The 22,136-nt window shown below is 30.5% G+C and overlaps 1 protein-coding gene across 3 annotated transcripts in view; it reads left to right on the top strand.

Annotated features, from left to right (window-relative positions):
* The window catches only part of CrebA (Cyclic-AMP response element binding protein A), a 104,703-nt gene extending 83,803 nt beyond the window's left edge, over positions 1-20,900 (top strand). For 2 of the 3 annotated variants that reach the window (XM_088198128.1, XM_088198130.1), the window contains 6 exons: positions 16,986-17,193; positions 19,351-19,592; positions 19,665-19,782; positions 19,866-20,050; positions 20,113-20,265; positions 20,477-20,900. In XM_088198128.1, coding sequence (XP_088054254.1) covers positions 16,986-17,193; positions 19,351-19,592; positions 19,665-19,782; positions 19,866-20,050; positions 20,113-20,265; positions 20,477-20,665 — 1,095 coding nt within the window. In that variant the 3' untranslated portion in view covers positions 20,666-20,900. The remainder of the gene's footprint in view (positions 1-16,985; positions 17,194-19,350; positions 19,593-19,664; positions 19,783-19,865; positions 20,051-20,112; positions 20,266-20,476) is intronic. The other variant, XM_088198129.1, reaches the window with a different exon arrangement.
* The last annotated feature ends 1,236 nt before the right edge of the window (positions 20,901-22,136 follow it).

Genomic DNA, 22,136 nt, shown 5'->3' with positions numbered 1-22,136 from the left:
AAATGGGGTGTATTTTTCTTCTCTCAGAGGGAGGGTTAAAATACAATGACGCAAGTCGACAAAGTATCTGATGCCAAAGTAAAGAAAAAGGTCAATATGTTAATTGGTTTTGATAGATAATAAATATATAATATAAGAATAGACATTAAATTGAAAGTATTGAACGTTGTAGATTATTAAATTTTATGGACAAGTTGTTAACATTTTTTAGCGTCAACGATAATATTTTAGTGCTTTTTAGCACTGAAATAAAATTGTGAAAATAATTTTACTACTTCATCGTGATTATTATTTTCTTCACTATAAAAATTAATATGAATAATACATTCTCTTTTAAATGTTATGAAAAAAATGTAATGGTTAAATATACAGGGAGTAGAAAGCGTTTAAAAACGAGCGAGGAACTTTATGAACAATATCAAGATGTCATACTCAGTCAGGGCCGGATCGAGGGTTGTGACTAGGATTCTCAATTATACGTAGTTGGAAATTTAATTTATCTTCTTGTAAATCTTCACTAGTAATGTTTATATTGTTTAATATATCGTGCCAAATAATTACAGAACAAACAAACTTAAAATTTTATTGCATAAAATGTTAGCTTTCGATTTATTTTTCGCAATATTACGATTTAAAATAAGTGAGAATGATGTTCTAAACCGAATTTTGACCAATAGGAAAGCGCAAAAAACAATTATCCCTTCTCAGAAGTCAAAAATCCACGTCAAAAGCAATAAAATCGTTTCGGCGCCGTCGCAGTGGGAACGCTCGTTACCGAGCGTTCCCACTGCGACGGCGCCGACACGATTTTATTGCTTTTGACGTGGATTTTTGACTTCTGAGAAGTGATAATTGTTTTTGCGCTCTCCTATTGACCAAAATTCGGTTTGAATATATTTTGACCAACAATATTATATCATAAGTTTATAATAATATCGGTAAGGATAGCTATCATATTTTTAAAACATAGTGTAATTTCGAAATGCAGACAAATGGAGCAATATGTGAAATGCGATGTCTGTCTGTACTTATTCTTCCGCTTATTTTCCCCTTAATTTGTATTTTGGACTTGACCTAATAATTAGTTTTAGAACTTTCATTAAGTTAGGTTTGGGTCTGAACAGCAAATGGACGTTTCGCAACTGTCAAATTAAGCTTCATAGACATTTTAGAGCAGCATATTAGTTAAATTATATTTTCGCTAGTAGAAATATATATCTACTGGTGAAAATGTATTTGGACCAAAAATACACATTCACTGTAACATTTATACGTCGGATGTAAATAAATAATGATAAGTATGTAAATATATAGTACATATAAAAAAGTAAAATCTTATAATTGTACTAACACCTGCCAGATAATTTATATTTTCACTAGTAAAAATATATATCCACTGGTGAAAATATATTCACATATTATTTTACTGAAATGACATGTTTTAAAAAATATTTTCAGGATAGATTGGAGACTGTTTTTTGTAGATTTTCTTTTAGGAACAGCCACATGAAACTTAGTGAATTATTGATTTATTTGCCTGCATTAAATCCAGTTGTCAAATTACTGATAATACAATCTATAAAAACATTAAATTAATATAATTCGATTGATTTTTCGTTATGTATAAGCTTCTTCCTTAGGATCTGAATTTTCAGATCTAAATCCTAAATTTACTGCTACTAATTTACTTGTCCAATATTTTTTAAACGTTCAAAAAGCAATAAAGTCAACAATAATTTGCAAACAAATTTTAAAATGTTTTTTGTAAAAGTACTACCTAGAAAATGGGTTGTTTTGAAGGCAATGTTCCGCTCCTTTTATATATTGTATGTATAAAAATGGCTGAAGGAACTCTTTCCTGAAATACATCAGTACATACCTACATCTCAAACAACTGTAGCTTAGTTCAGATTCATCATTTGAGGTCGATTTTTACTTTTTGTATATATATGTAATATATATTCTTGCTATAATTTTTTTCCAAAGTTGGGCCCCATGAATTTCTCCCCTTCCCCACCGGCCCTGCTCTAAATACAAAATATTAGGCTATTTGATACTAATACTTGCGTTGGGTGTTGGAAAAAAATAGCAGGCGCCAGCTTTCTACGACGCAGATATCAACAAACTTGCTCTCACTAAATGCATTAAATGTACATGATAAACATATTGAAAAAAAAATATTTTGTGAAATTTTATTTACAGATATGATACATACACAAATTGAGAGTCTTTCGTGTGACATATATAGACAGTTGCCACTTCAACAAGATTCTGTCTATTTAGAATACACTTTTGTAAAGTTTTGCAAATATTTTTGTTACTAATAATAATTAAAAAATTATTAATTTGTACTTCTACGGTATGTTTGAACCTACAGAAGCTCTAAAAATAGACACAAAAGAATGACAATCTAAATTGGAAGCATTATACTTCCAAAAATGATGTTTTTGACCTCTCGGGTCGCTTTTGGTGAAACGAACCCCTAATCGCGAGTCCCTATCTCTACGTCCCGAGCTTAAATGACGAAATTATCTCTGTTGCTATCGGCAGAGCAGTACGTCGGATATAATAAAGTCGATACGAGAGAGGCAGCTTTTTGAACCTGCTTCACAACACTAGTATGACAAGCTCGGAGAACGAGGCGGCCAAGGGAGGTGCCCGACAAAGTTTGTTAACCTCTGAAATTTGTAATGTTAAACAATTTACGTCGTTTATCGCAATAAACACAATAACTTTAAAACGAAAACCAGTCGGACCACGAATTTAAACTGTCGGATTTATCTAACACATGTTGCTGTTACGAACAAGGATGTGTTATGTATTATCGTAGAAGCGATATATACAGAGCGGTAGTTAAAATGTATAAATTAATTAAACATGTTTGTGTGTTAAAATAAGATTGAAATCAAGCGTATTTTGGGTCTACTATACTGCAATAGTGTAAATGATAAAAATATGTATTATTTCTTCCATAAAATAAAATCAGTAGAACGCTTCATATATCTTCATATAATATTTATTTATTTTTATAACACATTTAAAAATTAATTATAAAAAACATTAATTTTTTATTTAATCAATATTAGTGAAAGCGTTGATTTATATTGTATGAAGTGCTGCAGGATGATCAAAATGGATTCCTGTGAATTTCATACGCCATTAATAGCTCTTTAAAATATTTATACAATTAAATTTGAATATATTTCAAGAATGTTAGTTTTTTTGGGAATGACATTGATGTGTATAATTATGAATAAAACATTTACATTCGTAGTTTTTATTCAGTTTAATAAATATATTAACTTATGATGTAAGCAATCAAAAAAGACAATCGTGAAAATGTCATGTCGCTTTTAAACAAAATGTTACTTTTAAATTTCATCCGCATTTCTATCATCAAAAAGAGAAACAATATTTGAAAAAGTTGTTCATGTGATTGAGTGATTTTTCTCAGGGTCTTACAGTGTATCTGAGCAAAATATAAAGCAATAAATATAATTCAACTAATGTCAGATGTCTCAACTCTATGAAACTCAATTTGACAGTTGCGAAACATTTGCTGTTCAAACCAAAACCTAAACTAAACGAATTACACAAATCTAACTAGACCTAATGAAAGTTCAAAAACTATAGTTAGCTTAAGGACTTTTATCAGGTCAAGTTGGGTTTTGTGAATTCGTTTGAGTTAGGTTTAGATTTAAATTTTTTGGCCTTAACATGTGATGTTTCGCCCTACAACTATTTTTTAAAACGAGATTCGCTGGTGGCGTACAGGATTTAACAAGTGGCTATTAGAACTGTAAATATATAATTTCCGTAGCACCTGTCAAATAAAATATTTTTTTACTAGTTAATATGTGTTTCGATATGATTTCGCTGAAATGCAAGTGAATATATAATTTCACTGATAACATACATTACAATAGATATACACACTTTAAATTGATGTATTATATGTACATTCTATCTATATAGATATAAAATAATAACAAGTTTCCTTAATATAAATTCATATAAAAAAATGTTTAATTAGTATAATTACTATATTGATGATTTAAAAAACCACTGATGACTATAGAAGTTTTTATTTTCAGTAAATATTTCTATTATGAATTAAATACAGTTTAATAACATCTATAATTATCAGTCATAATTACGGAATATTAAACCATTACTTATCATAAATAAATAAGTTTTCCCGTAATAAATAATTATATTACTATTTATGTATATATTTTTTCCTTATTCCCATGTTTTGTATAACAACAATTTGAATTTGCAAATTAACAGTTATACCTATGTTGATAAGATATTTACTCTTATCTGTGCTATAAAAATATGAGTTAAAACATGTAATGTCTGTGAATCATTAATAATGATAACGTTCCACTTTTTATCACTGCTTCTATTTTTTGCCAATAAAAATATAGTGGATACTAATTTATGTTATTGTTCATTATTACGTAACTGAAACAGTAAATAACTAATAAATTAATCGTTATTTAATTTTAACATTATTAATAACTTTATGGTTTAATTTTATATAAATATTAAATTTATTATTTCACATTTACGTACATGTGAAATGCTCGCCTTAAATACCCACGTTTTCAAACATCCATGGCATTAAAAAAATGTGTACGATAATACTCTTAGCATATTCCATATTATATAAAAATAAATCTTCCGTTTCAGCCCCCAAACACTTGTTTGCACTTAACGTTTTTTATTTAGGTACAACCTACTATGCAATAATAATATACACTCATTTAAATATTTATTATTATATAATATTTCATTGCGGTATACCTGAATATTGTGATGATGAAAAAAACATTCAGTCTAAATAACAATCATTGTATTTTTATTGTGCGCAATGCAGGATTTCTAGTCGAACGAACACTAGAACGATTCAGGTTGTTCGTTTTTTTAGTTATGAATGGTGCAAAATAGGTCGTACGATTTCAAACAGATACGATTAAAGTATTATCGTTATTCATATTCATAGCATAATGTACAATAATATACTAATGTAATGGTTTTTTATATTATTTTTCAACTAGCGTGCGACATTGAAAGAACACTTTTTACTCTTCCAACGAACGTCACATCCCATAATTACATGCAATTTTGCATCGCAATTCCACAGCAAAAAATCGTGGGATCGTCACTTGAAAAGTTTGCGAAATATTACACACTTCGTTTTCTAATGACTTCATTAGGTCAGCTTAGAAATAGTCAGGGTTTCGATTTAAATATATTTAATAAATTTGTTATACTAAATTTTGCGAAAAATATGTGAGTTCTAAAATTGCTTACCTAATAACTATTTTTGGAAATTTATTACAATTATATCTAAATTATATTTGTTTAATGCTATTGATGGTAAATAGATTATTTTAAGCGTATCACACAATTATTTTTTGTCAAATAATTAAAAATGTGTATTATGCAATGCAATCAAATGCTAAATATAATAATAACTTCATTATAAACTAACACAATTGCTCAATATTATTTAACAATGCTTTTGAGCAACAAAAAAATGTCCAAACATTTTCCTGGAAATGCATAGCAAAAATGAAAGTAAAAGTTTTTTATAATAACTATTCAACTAATAAATATTTAATGATTCGTTAAAAATCGATTACCATTATTATAAATTAATCGTTTCAATATGCACCAATCATATTTATTTATGTATTTTTTTTTAATAAAAACGTTTCTTATAAATGTGTAATGACTTTCCAATGTTTCTTACATTGAATTTGTTGATTGAAAATTTTATCATATATAAAAATGATAAGTATCTTTCTGTTATATCGAAATTTAATGAGTATTACTAAAATTGCAAAATTACAACACATATACATATGTATGTGTATATAACGTACATAATAAAAGAATTTCTGAACATGCAAAGATTATTTTTGCTGCCCTCATGCTGCTGCTAGAATTAAAATTGCTCAAATAATAATAAAAAAAAATCAGCATAAAAATATAATGCTTATTAGTTTATTTATTTTATTTTTTTATTTTATTAATTTATTTAGCTTAATAGCTAATCTTTACATCTAACAAATTTAGTAAACATATATAAAAATATATAAAAAATACATAACAGAAAGAAAAAATAAAAATATACAATAATAAAGACTTAATATTATAATTTATGTCTATATGTACGAAGGTGTTTTTTTATTCCATTTATGAAACCCGTTATATTTTTGCTGTTTCGGATTTCTCTTGGAAGACTATTATATAAATCAAAACCTCCGTACATAATTCCCCTAGCCGTACTCGTTTTCTTATACTTAATTATCTTTAAATTTTCTCTATTTCTAGTATTATATTTATGTACATCTTTATTTCTTATTAAATACTTATTAAAATATTCTGGTAACATATTATTTTCTAACTTATATATAAATACTAAAACATTCATACTCAATATTTCTTGAACATTCAATAGTTAAACATTAAAACCATGAAATTCATGGACAATACTTCCTGTTAGAGTTAGATAATACTTCCTGGCCCAATAAAGGTTGACGCTCACAATTAAAATAGTATTTTATAGTAAAATCCAATTTTTATTAATATTTATATGCTACAATATCAATGTATATTTTTTTACAAATTACCTCCCAAGTGGCGTCCCTGTTTAAAATCCACGTCAAAAAAATTAAAATCGTGCCGTCGTAGTACAAACGCTCTTTTTATAAAAATATTACAATTACACAAGTGAGAATCGAATGAAACATATATAAACCGAATTTTAACCAATAGGAGAGCGCAAAAATTAATTATCCCTTCTCAGAAGTCAAAAATCCACGTCAAAAGCAATAAAATCGAGCTGTCGCCGTTGCAGTGGGACGACGCTGACACGGTTTTATTGCTTTTGACGTGAATTTTTGCATGCTAAGAAGTGATACATAATTGTTTTGGCGCTTTTCTAATGACCAAAATTTGGTTTAAATATACTTTGATCAATTCTATTACAAGTCCATAGTAATATAGGTAAGGATAGCAATCATATTTTTAAAACATAATGTAATGTCGAACTATGGAGCAATATGTGAGATGCGATGTCTGTTCTTGTGTTTACCCCTTTGGCTTACGCCTGCTGTTATATTTTGTTGCGTTCGTCGTTAATATTCGCAACGATTCATAAAATCATAATATAAATTTGGTGCGTGTATCAAAAGAAAAATGGAAAGAAATAGACAATAACGCATAGTTTTTCACGTGAAAAGACGCTATAAAATTACTTCGTTAACGCTCAACGAGCGAAAGTAAAGTAACATAATGGAGTAAAACATTGTGTTTGCTCTGTGAACCGTCTCCGGCTATGGAACTTTTCGTTAACACGAATACAGAGCACATGGGCGGACATGGTACTATCGTAGAATTTAATTGAGCGAGTTTGAAAGTTTTATCACTTTTTACGCTCGATAATGAGCGCATTATCAACGCTGGCAACTCTGTCCCCTTATTTATCGCCGATATAATAACAGCTGATTTTTAATTAGAATATTTTTTATGTAATTCGAACACGTGTACATAAATAAATATTTAAAATTGCTATTAAAATACTCCGTGTTCGCGAACACGCGCCAAATTTAAACGACCTGTTTATAAATATTAGAAGTTATTCGCCGTTTTACAGTTATGAGTTCGAACACCTGCATGGGCGGCCTTCGCGATTGTGTTACTCTCTCGGCGATTCGAACCTTGAACTTGGCCGCATCGCGCGCCGAGACCGGCCATACCCGCCGCGCGCTCAATTATGCAATGTCAATTTTCGCCGCGGCATTTCTCGATGTTGCCATTCGTCGTTCGAGAATGCGCTTGGCCTTAATAGACGCACGTAATGCGTCTGCAGAGATCGCAGACGAACATTTTCAGCATTCACGCGAAAGTTTTTTTAACAGGAGTGCCAACGAAATAGCAAAAGGGGACTTTTGCAAACATTTTTTTTCCCTCTTTATAATTAATTAGATTAGCAAAAAAATAATTTTAAGCTACACACGTCAGTTAAATTAGCGTTCGACTTACCGCGAAGTGTCGTAAAACATTTTACTGTCTACTGATAATTTACAGTCCAATTTACATAAATAACATTACCGTTTCGCACTATTTGAAGCATTATTCACATACAACATTCCTCGATTGGATTTTTGCCAACAATGCTATGTTGCAAATGATCTACAATATTTACATTATATATCTCTCTCACAATAGTATTAGTACAATATGGAACTAATTATACAGTATCTTTAAAATACATATTTTTATTAACATGCTTTTTACTAGAAAATATTTTAATCATATATGCAGAATCTAACTCGATTTTAAATAATCATTCAAAGAAGTTTTAGTTTTATAATTTAACACGACTAGTGTAGATGATTTAAAAAATAATTTAACGACACATAAATCGCGTATGTAAAATTGATCAACTTGTAGAAATACCTGTCTAGTTAAAGCTCTTCTGGTCTAACGCTTAACCTTCTAAGCAATCGATGAAATTTGATTGAATGCTGATCGATGAACCGCATGATTGAATTTAGTACGTGATCAGATTTGAACCGCTGATTAAACACAAATTAATATTTTTTTATACCTTCGTGACTGCCGAGTGATGCATCTCTTCGGTCTAGTAAAAAATAATCGAGTGAACATAAATCGTTCTGATCCAGGAGTTCTTCAAGGTTGACCTCTCGGACACTCGTTGCTTAAAGGACACGTTCGCAAATTGTGCAGTTGCATTGCATCCCACGAATTTCTCTCGCCACTCTTTCCCATGGGCAAAATGGAAAGGCTCGATTGACGAAGAGAACGTGCTGTGGGCGAGCACGCAAGGTGGGTTACGCACCTGACCACGAGGCGGTCGTCACACTTATCTAATGTGTTGTCTTCGCGGTTATTCAACTCGCCGGCTCTTCATATAGCATATATAAAAAATGTTTATATGAGGAGCCACCATATGAGTGCGTGTGTGTGCGATCGAACCAACGACCGCTACGCCGAAACATAACGATGTTACGCATGATACATTTGAACGTAAACCTCTGAGTAGTGTGCGAATTTTGGCTAATTAAGGCAAATAATCGAATTGTGAGCTTTTGTTATTGTATCCAAAATTTAATATTGGATACAAATTTATCTTGTTGGCACATAATGTGTCAACATTATGTTATATTTAAATTTCAGACACAATTAATTACGAAGCTTCGCAGCACATTATTTTTTTCTGTTAATAAACAGGCCAAAGATTTTTTGTTGATATAAAAAAAGAACACTAAATACTTCAACGTCTCCGTTTTCTTCCTACTCCTTACTGGCATTTTATTTTATTTTAGAACATTCATACTGCCTTCCGTTAAGTCGCTTACTTCTTCTTGTAATTGGTCTTCAGTATTGATCATCAAGGAAACTGAGTATTCATGTCTTAAATATGGCTTTGAACTGTTGAAGACAATATGTTTTTCTAGTATTAATATGATTAACAGCAATTTTATGTCCCGCCCATTTTTCACTAAAACAGTAAAATGTTCTCTCAATGTGGAAATAAAATGAGACGTTCTATTTACTGATTTTGAAAAAGCTTTCGATAAAATTTGTTATGGATACTTACGAGTAAAAACAATGTCAAGCAATGGTTCATCAGATGATCTTAGCGATTGTAGACAATTCGTAACCTATGGCGGCCGAATTTCGAAATAATATCTTACCCTTTTCGGAGTTCCTCAAGGACCCAACCTGTACCCTCTGCTCATCTCGTTATTCATTAATGACATAAATACAGCCGCTACAAATTAGTTTTATTTGCTATGCCGATGATTTAAAATTGTTTAAATCGATATGCTGCGGACTCTTTCTCTCTTCAGAGTGATTTAGATACTTTTTGAAGGTGAGCTTCCGACAACCTTCTATTTTTTAGTGGCAAAAATCACATATTATGTAATTACTCTGATCTCATTTACCATCATAAAGTTCCTACGATCTCAATCGGACATTCTAGCTAGAGAAACTTTCACTAGAAAGCATGTAAATATTATCTCTACACGTAAACTTTGATGATTCGTCAGTTATTCGTGTCATCTATGATACTTTAGATCGCAGAATTCTTGAATCAGGATCTATAATTTGGAATACCTGAATAACCAAATACTCCTTCTTAATCGAAGAGTTCAAATATAGTTCTTATAAACAAATTCAGGAGCTTTGAGATATGATTCACTGAGTTTTCACATAAAATTGTACGTCGATAAGCATTTCTTCAGTGCTGTTGAAAATCCAACTATACTCAAGCAATTTCAGTGTTGATTTTCATTACGTCTTGAAAACACGATCGCATCCTCTTTTGATGGACGCTAGAGCCATGACGTGCGCACTAGCCGATACGTCTCCTTTCTCCCGCCATCCAACTCCTTAATACGCTGCCATTGCACTTTGCTCTATTTAATTTAATTTATAAAAAGCATTGATTTAAATATTTTTTATTTAAGAAAATAGTTCTTAATCATTGATATTACGGCAATTTTGTCATATAATCCGTGGTTATAAAAGTTTAATTATGCTTTTTAAATTTTAAAGAATTCATAAAAGCTCTATTTTTAAGAATGGATTTGTGGTAATGCTGTGAGGATCAATCTGAATCTTGAACTATTTCTGTATAGTGCAATATCCAAATTTGCATAAATGCATTTAGTATTGACGATTTACTATCATCTGAGACTCCTGAATCATACCCGTTTGTTCTAAGTATACGTGATACACATTATCTATTTATTAAACCGGAAACTAATAAAAGATGAGTTTGTATCGACGCCATAACAGGGTTGAGCCAATTGGCACATAGTTTCGGAATAATATTTTTGCTAAATGATTTGAGAATTATTCGTGGAAGATTGTGTGAGTTGTAAAATGTGTTTACCGACTTTGGTACATTTACATTAACATCAATAATTAATTTGACCTTTTTTAATAATTATTATAGTAGGTCATCTCCTATTCAACTACATCGCCGTCGAAATCTTGACTATTTCCTCTTTCGCCGACCGCACAAGCCGCCCACCAGAGACATTGCACTCTGTCGCACAAAAGCGACATGTCCATACATGGTCATGACCTAATATACTCCCTATACAATATATTACCGCAGTTGGTAATTCGCCCATTGTCTTTTCAATTCGCACAGGTGGGAACGCAGAGCGCATCTGACGAGTTTTCAATCAAATCTTACTCCTGAAGCAGATGGCATTCTAGATTTAGAACCGAACTCTCGTAAAACCGTTCATTACCGACCTAATTTGATTTCGATCGACGAGAAATTGAACGAATCGCAATTCGAATAGAAAATGCCTATTAAGCACTACCGTAATACGTACGGTTGACGGAACGGGTCGTTTTTCTTTTAATGTATCATTTCCGTCGCTTTTCATCTGGCGTTGTATTGTAAAAATTCATCTAAACTTATGTTACATGTATAACAAAATATAAGAAAATCACTTAATTTATAAAATCATATAAAACGATTATTTTTGCCATATTTTGATTATAACAGTAACAATGCTAAATATGTTTTATTTAGTAATTGCCTTAAGGAAATGTTCTTGTTGAAATTAAATTGGAATGACACCACGAAAAATGGACCTTAATTGTAATTTTAAGGCTCGTTCTAGTGATTCAGTTTTTAATTTAATAGTAAAACTTGAACTCAACTTATAGACCAGTTATAAAATATGAAGCTATTTTAAAGCATTAAATTATTTGGCGAATATTTTTGCTTTTTACATAATTACAAATATTGACTAATCGCGATTCAGATTTATTAGTTCTTCTAAAATTGAGACAAAGTGATATATTATATATACAGGGTATTTAGCAATGCTTGAGAAAAATCAAACTAAGCAAGCGTGACTAATAAATAATGGAGTTATATATTCCTTCAACTTTTCTAAAGAGTCTATATTATATTTCCTTGTGTGCTTTATTGTGAAATGTTTCTACAGTTTAAATGTAGTAGCTTTTATGTTATCACTTCAGATAACTTATAGTTTGTGAAAGACGAAACAACTTGTGAAAGACGAAACTGTATATCCTAAAATCACTTAAAAATAGTTATTTTTAAATTAACAATAGAAATAAAATAAATACATCAACGTATCAAGTATTAAGTAGTTACGTTCCTATGATGATCATCAGCATCACCATCCAAACAAGTTTCATTAATCGCCCCGATTAACGCAACCGAAAACCAATGAACTATAGCGTTGATGGAATGTCTCAAAAATCACATTCGGTGTTTGTTTTCTTTTTTTTTTGGTACCTCTCTCATGGGCGTGTATTATAATGTACACACCTTGACTTGGTAGAATAACGGCTGCCCACTGGCCAAGATCACGGTCGTACGTTCACACCGGTGAGGCATTCGCTCAAGAGGAGCCCCTCGGTATATAATTCGCACTACGATGACAAATAGCATACTACATTCCTGCGTAGACTCAACAATATAGTATGTACTGTGCAAGCCCGGCAAGTAACCGAGTTGATTGTTGACATTTTTGCTAAACAAAGTATCTGATTCACTTTATTCATAGATTGGCACGATTTTATTGCTGACCTGGACTGAAAATCACTAATGGCAACACTGAGCAGCAAAGAAAACACGACTAATTATCGAGTTAATATTATGAATAGATATTTTTAATGCCCAATTAAAATATTTTGCATAAAATATGATTTCAAAAAATATGTCGCAATGTGACTGATTTTTATATGTATTTGTAACCTATTTATTGTTTATTCAAGAAATTGTATTACGATGTTAAAAAAAATATAAAATGCCATTTTTGTCTTGAGGCCCGGAATCGTTGTTTTCCCAGGGCCCGGGTTCGCTCTCGGCGGCTCTAATCTTGACATAACCTTTTTACATATATAATCACATATTTTATTTAAGACATTTGTATGTCCAAATAATTTAAAATAATGTAAGATATTCAATCTAACTACACTTATCCCTCTTTGAAATACTCATCAACCACACGTGTAGCAGGGCAATGTACACGCGCATACGTTACTCCTATTTTTACACTTGACCTACATCTGTAACCTCTCCCACTGACCGTGCAATGTGTCTTGAATTGCTTTTTGGAGTGCACACGTGTCGTTAAGTTTTTTTCTCGTTTACTTTATAAGTTAAATAAATGTTAAAATGTACACTTGAATAATATTCGATCGTTTTATTACAAATTGTCTCGATTTTATTTGATATTTCCTGGAACGTTCTGATGGGTATTATTTTTTTTGTATCCTATGAGATTACTTCAATATATGTATAATATATAAATATTTTTATTCACCCACAACCACTTTAACATTAAATTGATTCTGAGAATGTAGTACTTATTTGATTATGAAACGATGTTAAATATATGTATAGAATTGATTATATAAAAAAGTATTTTGAATTTAACTGTCGTATCACCAAAAAAAACTTGTTTGAATCCGGGGTGCATTTTTTTATATATGTATCTAAGAAGAATTTGTGTTAAAATTATTATATTTTACAGCCTAATGATTATTTAACACAACTCAATGCCATCCTTACCAAGAACATAATTAATGATTCTATAGTATTGCGTGGGATAACCGGTTTCTTTGTGGCATTCTTGTCGACTTCTTAATACAACTTTTATTATAGTACACTTAATCGCACTGAAAACTATGAAATGATTTATATAAATTATCAGATTCTGACTCTGAATATTGATCGACAGATAGAGTGAGAGTGAGAGCACACATCGATTAATGTTTAAACTGGTTCTTCTTGAGATTGCCAATAATACTTCAGGTGTTATTAATAGATTTTGCAATGAGTATAAACGTTTTATATTATAGTCTGAAATTACACGTTTGAATGCATACATATTTTTTAGTTACACATTACTTTGAAGAATACTGCTTGTGCGATACATATTCATGTATTTGTGCTCTCGTGCATACATGGTATTCGAACCTTCGCCATTACGAGAGCAAACTCATCCGAATCGGTCACGTCGTTCAATTGTCTACTTGCATTTTAGTTGTTTTTTTCCTCGATTTGTTCTTTTCACCGAGAATAGATTTTCTTTATATGCGAATAAAAAAAAACGCAGAAAAAAACGTCTTTTCTAGGTCGTCGCCGAATAGTTTCGAGGGTCGTTCAACTAGCTTGCTCGTTTTTGCAATCGTGAATTGCTTGTTAAACATCCTGAATAGCTGATGCATTTGAAGCTAGTGATTCAGCGAATAAAAGAATTTTGAATTTTTTGTGTTCATTCTACTTTATAATGCACATTTATAATAATAAAATAATAAGTACAAAATAAAAAGCATTCTCTTCGGAGGAATTCAATATAATCTATTATTAAGACTAACTGCCTTGTTTTTTTTATCAAAATGAATAATTATACAGCGTTCAAAAAGACAAACTTTCATCAAAAGTTGCCTTAAGGCAATTCATTGCAATCGAAGCTATAATGTTATTAAATTTTCAATAAAGTTACAACTTTCTTTCACTAAATAAATTATTTAATTTTATCATCATTGCTTCCTGTATTTTGAGAAATAGGACACCTAATAATTAAAAAATGTATTAATAATTTTATAATTAATTTATTTATTAGCTTTGAATAGTTTTATAATATTTTACTATTATGCAATTTTTTTTTCTCCCACAAAAATGTTTCCAAATTTGTTTTGCTCAGTTGCACTTCAGGACCCTGTGTGTACAATTAAAAAAAAGATTTGTACTACATAAACATAAAAATAATCACCATTAATTTTTATGATTGTTAAACTATCTACAGATGCAGTGTAGTGATGTTTAGTTACCTTATTATTTTTTATATTTTTAAAACATAGATACACCTTTTAAATATATGAATACATATAATACGGTTGTCAAGTATTCACTTTTTACGGATTTTTTTAATCATCAAGGAAAATCAGGATAATATTTTTTAATTAGTCCGGTATTTTAGAAATCTGAATTTTTTTCGGATGACCTTTTGCTAGCAATTAATTTATTTATATCAGAAGCAGCTACAAAAAAATGATAAATAAAAGTATAATAACATACTGAAAGAGCAGGTAAAATTATCAGAACATTTATATTCATATATACTGCGTATTAAAAGAAATTTTAAATATTTATTTATGAAACCTACACAGTAAAAAATACAAATATTTTTTAAGGTAAAAACATATAATTTATTAGTCCCTGTAATTAAAATTATAATCTCTTTTAATGATTTTTTCTGCTCCCGAATTAGAAATAGGACGCGACACAAACAAAATTACAATAGAAGTAGATCTTAGACTGTAAAAATGTAGATTGTCACATTATTCTAATTCAGCGATAGCCAACCTTTTCATCTGCGCATTACAAATAATAAGTATCGTGTTTATATTAAGAAAAAAATATTAATAATATATTTTTTCATAATTTTATTGAAAAAATAAAAACTAATATTTTATTCAAGTCATTCGATTTCATAAACTTGAGTATATAACGACTAATGAGTAGGAATTACAATACCGGTAATATTGGTATTGGGCAAAAATCGACCTTCGATACTACCGGTATTACAAAATGAAATACCGGTAGAAGCGAAAAATTTTTTTTTTGCAAATTCGTACATTTTGTTGATTGAAAACAATATCTCTATGGCTTGGAATTGCGAAAACGACGATTCATGTTTTGCTTGAAAGCAGAAACGGAGAATAAAATAATGCTCGTTGTAGATGATCAACCAAAGTAGTGTTATCTGATTAGGATATCAAAGTATAGAATAATATTATGCAGTATTAACGTACTTTTTATTCTATTAAATGTTTTTTCTATTAATCACAATGCTTATAACATGTTTTTGTTTCCTGATCAATAAGATTTAGTTCGAGTTGCAACAAAAAAATTGTTTTGTTCTTTTTTTATTACTAATTAATTAAAATAATAATGTCAATACCGTTAATATTGGTAATACCGGAATTGACTGTTTTATATATTGCAGAAATACCGGTATCATTGCAATTCCTACTAACGACCATATTTGGACCAACAAGAGAAAACTGTAAATATAGTAGTGTAACTTATTTTACATTCCCCTTAAGATGTACACTCAGTGTACATTTCAATATGTATAAAAAATAGTAATTTAAAATTGAGAAAACGCAAATTTTATTACGAAATAATCATTATAATAGTAGTTAAAGTCAAATGTAACAATTATTGCATAATAATATAGGGTAATCCAACTTCAGTTTTCGAACTTCTTAAAAAACATACACACAAATTTAAAAATTGAAAGAATCTTCAGATTTTTTTTTATTAATTAATGGACATTTTATTTGACAAATATTAAAAAAACATTCACATAAAATATGACATGTACACTCGCTGTACATCACAGTAAAGGAAATGTTAAACAACTAAAGCTTTCGGATATAGTACTTATTCTAATTTCTCACTATTTTTAACCGTTTTGAAGTAATTACCTAAATCGACTAACTTATGTTTCAGTAGTAAAAACAACTAATTAAGTAATTTGACAAGACTGAATTCGAGCAGTTAATTTATAAAATATTAATGTGAATTCTTAAGACTTTATGTCCAAGATTATGTCCATCATCTGTCTTATAGAAGTTCTGCTCCTTTTATGACCAATATGGAATTTTCACGGAGGTTGGCAGAGTACAGCGGATGCGTTTCGGTTCGATTACCGCATCAGGCGTATTCACGTACTCACCAGCGCATACCAGAGCGTTCACTACTTACTTCTTTCGCCAGACCGGCGCTTCTCAATCCCTCATGCGAGCTTGCGCGAGAACTCGTTTATTTTTTGTGTGATTAATCTTCAATCCGGTGTCCTATGGCGACTGCTGAATAAGGACTAAGCTACGTAGAAAAACTTCTTATGTTGACTGTTTCCTTTCAGGCAATGCAGGAGGCTTTGGACGAAGACGACGACGACATGCACGAATGGTTCTCACGAGACACAAAATCAGCAGTGATACTACATGATCGGCTTATGACAGACGCCGCTTTGGGATCAGCACCAATTAAACACGAACACTCATACAGCCTCAATTCAGATGGAGACTCAGCGCCACCCTCACCCATTGGAATACATCCTAAATCAGATGGTAATACAAAATCTTTATTTTAATATGTCGTTCGTTTTTGTAGTAAAACCAATCGAAATTCGTCAACGAATTAAAGTTCAATATGACGATGCATGCCAGTGAATGTATATATGAATGGCCAAGAAAGTTCTTAAACGGCACGAGTTTTGCAGTAAACTCTTCTTGACCAGGTCAAGCACATATCCGTATCCTTACATTGATGAATGATGCTAGATAATGGTGTAATTTTACACTGGTTTAATCCGACCGCTGATACCACTCATGACTGCCCAAGTAGGAAGTATGATCTAGCCTCAGTCCGCACAGTAGGTGTCATTGTTGTTAAAAAGTCGAAACTCCCGAGATTTATGCAACTACAAAACCATTCAAGCAACCCAATATAATCATAGTAAGTATTGACATCAAAGTCCATCGCAACTATTCAAAAGATTGTGAAAGAAATTGTCGAAAATATCCTCACTTATATATTGTAGTTTGAAAAAAAGAGAAAATCATGATATAGCAATTCATTATATTGAATGACAAAAATATAATATTAAAATTACCACTGGTTTTCATATTGCATAAATAATCTTAATGTGACATACTAAAATTGATTGTTAAATATTTATTTTAGTCATACAAAATAATTAGGAATTAAATTATTAATTTAATAAAAAGGTTCATTTTTACTTTAAAATACATAAATTCTCAATCTTGGCATTGTATACTGTAGTTTTCTTGTTGCAAACATTATTTTATTTTATTGCGTTTACATTATCATACTTAAAATTTGTTATTAATTAAAATCGTGTTATTATTCAATAATGATCAAATCTAGCTTGAATCAGCAGAATCTGAATATATTAAGTACGTAAAGTGATTGATAGTTTGAATCATATTTTGTAAGAACAAGTTCGATCAAATTGCCACTTATTTTTATGCCTTTCTGTTCTTATTATGTCTGACACGGAATAGCGAACACAACTCTGATGTTAAAATAATATAAATATCATATAGATATCCAGATGTAAAAATCAATTAAAATAACAATTACAGGTATTCGGACGATTATAGCAGTATTTAAAATCATAAAAAAAACAGTGGTATAGTCAGTGGTTAAACCCAAAAGACTTCGGTTCGAATCCCATATAAATCTTGGTCATTAAATCATTGTGGTGACCACCCCTAAGAATACCGTATTTTATTTAGAAATAAACTCGCGCCAGATCTAGTACCATGCAGACAATAGTGCTTTTTATTCCTATCGATCATCATATATTAGGTTTTCCTAGATTTTTCTATTCTCGCAGATGAATATCGTAATGATTAATTCAAGCCGAGCTAAATCACACATATTAGATACAAAAATTCTCTTATAATGAACAACTTTAGCTCTTAGAGAATCCGGGACGTCATTTGGGGGAGAAGCTTGTGGGGGCATTCGCCCCCCCCCCCCTTGAATTTAACCAAAAATTCACGGAATTTAATGAAATACTATAAATTTAATGTAATTGAAATATTAAAAGAAACGACCACTGACTGGCCAACTTTTGCCCCCCCCCCCCGCCCCCCCTGAAAAAGCTGATATAACATAATTCTAAACCATAAATTCTCGGAAATCCCTAAAAACATTTAAAAAAACAATCTCAAAATTACTGAAATGACACATTTTAAAATATTTTTTAAAATGTGTCATTTCAGTAAAATCATATCGGAATATATTTTCACCAGTAAACATATATTTTTACCAGTGAAAATATAATTTATATGGCAGGTGCTTCTAAAATTATATGATTCGTTTACATACTCATTATTTATTTATATGCAATGTATAAATGTTACAATGAGTGTGTATTTTTCAGTAAAGTCCAAATACATTTTCACCAGTAAACATATATTTATATTAGAGAAAATATAATTTTACTGGTAGACGCTAGTGAAATCATATACAAAGATACACGAACCTACCGATCTAATAAAAGTACCAGTAGATATATATGTCTACCATGTATCAAATGATCTAAAAATCATTTGTCCCGATAAAACACTCTAACCCAGAAATAATTTATTTAAAGGTGCTCATTTACTGTACACATCGTTATATAAAATTTAAACTCATGTAAACTCAGATTTTATTTGATACACATTTAACATATTATGCATATTATATTTTAGACATGGAAGACGAATGCTATCCAGCGATACCGATAGACAGCGCGTGGAATCAAAGGAGATGTTTCTCATCACCGTGCAATTCACCGAGTCCGTCATCACCCTCGAGTCATACAGTGAAACAAGAACCTCTCAGTAGGCCATCGTCTCCAGCGTCAAGTTCACCCTCCCCATCGCCATCACAATCGCCAGCTTATCACGAAACAGGCAGTTTACAGACAATTGACTATGTCATCGATCACACGGTAAATATCATTACATAACTGCAATATTAAACTTGATTCTGTTATATATAACTGTATGCGTTTATGCTTTAGACTGGCAGCATCCATTTGCCACAAAGCGCGTTAAGAAGAAGTACACAATTACTACTTGGTAATGCAACTCTGGCGACGCTACCAAAATTAAACATTAAAGTCGAACCAAATACTTCAGGTGAGTTTTTCTCCTGTCCACAATTCAAACCATCCAGCTTTATTTAAATTTCGATATTAATTGGTAATTATTTTATTTTTTAGGATTTGGTTTACCCCCTACACCTCCGTCTTCTCTGTCTAGCGAAGATAGTGAAGGTGCATTATCGCCTACGAGAGCAGCACCATCACCACCACCTACCTCTCGTCGAGTTTCACAGTCACATCACATTTACCCCCCTCAACATGTACGTCAGCCTATACACACACCTCTCATCAGCTCACAACCGGTATTTTTAATTCTTTATCTCTTTCGTTTATTCAATGTACAAACAAGCTAATGAAATAGAAGAAATTTCAGAAGGGTTCTACGGGAACACTATTGTTAACTGAGGAAGAGAAACGCACATTGTTGGCTGAAGGATATCCGGTGCCGACGCGTTTACCTTTGACTAAATCCGAAGAGAAATCGCTTAAGAAGATTAGACGTAAAATTAAGAATAAGGTATGTTTATATATTCTGATATATTTTTAGTTGTGTGGTTTAATTTTGTGAAGAATAGTTCAAACATAGTGTTGCTAACATACCATTTGCAATTATATTCATACTGCGCATTATACTTTCTATAATGAAAATAATACCATAGCTAGTTAAATCGACTCATGAACTGCCTTGTTTGTTTATTTATATATATTAATTGTATTTTTTATTACAGATATCAGCACAAGAGAGTAGGCGCAAAAAAAAGGAATACATGGATCAATTAGAGAAGAAAGTAGAGAGCCTATTGGACGAAAACTCGAATTATCGGAAACGAGTCGAAACATTAGAGCAGTCCAATACGACTCTCATGAATCAACTCAACGTTCTTCGAGCTGCTGTCGCTCAGGCTTCGAAGAAATAAACTTTTTAAACTCTAATTCGTTCTTTATTTTACATACATTGATATAACGTTGTTTAACTGGATCATCCGTTAAAGAACCAATGAATTTTTATTTTTGTGATAAGTGTTTTTGAATTGATTACGTATATAGACGTTAAGGTTTTTTATTGAGAGATTTTTTAAATATGTATATATCGTCTGTTTTAAATTAATTTAACAAATGGTCTTCCATATCACAATACAAAGAAGAAGAAAATATTCACATTCCAATATGTAACGAACGCTATCATTATATACATATTTATATAAAATTACACCTACACAAAGCTAAAAACGAAATGATGCAGTCCTTTATCAAGCATTTCGGTAGTACAAATATTTTTATATGTATTTACGTGTTATATTGTGTGAAATTTGTGAGTGTGTAATAAAATATATGTTTTATAAGTGCAATGATACTAGACGGCGACGAGTATGAAACAGTGCCTTATTTATATATTCATTTTTTTTAAATATAATACATACATGTTTCAAGTTGCTTATGAAATAAAATAGCTTATTCGACCACAAGACACGATCTGGTACTTGTCCTTGATTTCAATTGTTTGACATAAAAGATTATCAAAAAATACTTTTGGTTCTTTCTTATTATATAAATAAGGATTTTTTAAATGTGCATTTCATACATCATTAAGAAGAACTTTAATGTCTAAATGCCAAATTCATTTCCGAGCAAATGAAATCTCCTATCGTCTAACAATGTTTAGTCGTAAAATATATTTACCATTCAAAATGTATTTGTGTTCGATATTGATATCATATCGGACTTAGTCATATTTTTATATGCATTTACATAATTAAATTATTCTACTTTTTTGTGTCTCTTAAACGTAATAATTAATGTAATCGATCCTAGACGAAGCTACTTATGACATATATTTAACTTGGACGCGATGCATCGTACATGTCCGAATAGTCAAATCTACTCTAGTTTGCTTAAGATATAAATAATTGATATAAACTATAACTTAAGCAACGAAAAAAATATTTATATCAAAATCAACTTATTAGGTTTTATTAGAGTGATCAATTTCGCATTTTATAGATCGATTCCGTATTTTTTTAATATATAATATAAAATTTTTAAAGAATGTTACTCATACGTTTATAATCGTGAACGATCTATATTTATATTAATTTAAAGAAAAATAATAATATATTTAAAGAGAATCAATGTATACAATTTTCTAATATTTTTTAAAAATTGAATCTTGTATATATAATATATTTATAAATAAAAGAAATGTTATGTTCCTATAGTCAATCAATTTTATCTCATATAATAACACACACACACACAACGCGTAATTAATTCACATTTCAGATATATTTACGGAGATTTAAAAAATATATGAGACACCAAATAGATGCCAAATTCATTAATTGCATGTTAAAAATCTGTGCGTGAAACATTCCATAAGATTATTAATTT

This window comes from Plectrocnemia conspersa, unplaced genomic scaffold (assembly GCF_051122295.1).
Source record: "Plectrocnemia conspersa isolate PC_06_02 unplaced genomic scaffold, ASM5112229v1 ptg000011l, whole genome shotgun sequence".
Taxonomy (NCBI): domain Eukaryota; kingdom Metazoa; phylum Arthropoda; class Insecta; order Trichoptera; family Polycentropodidae; genus Plectrocnemia; species Plectrocnemia conspersa.
The sequence above is the reverse complement of the archived record's forward strand: the minus strand, read 5'-3'. Positions and strand labels throughout refer to the sequence as shown.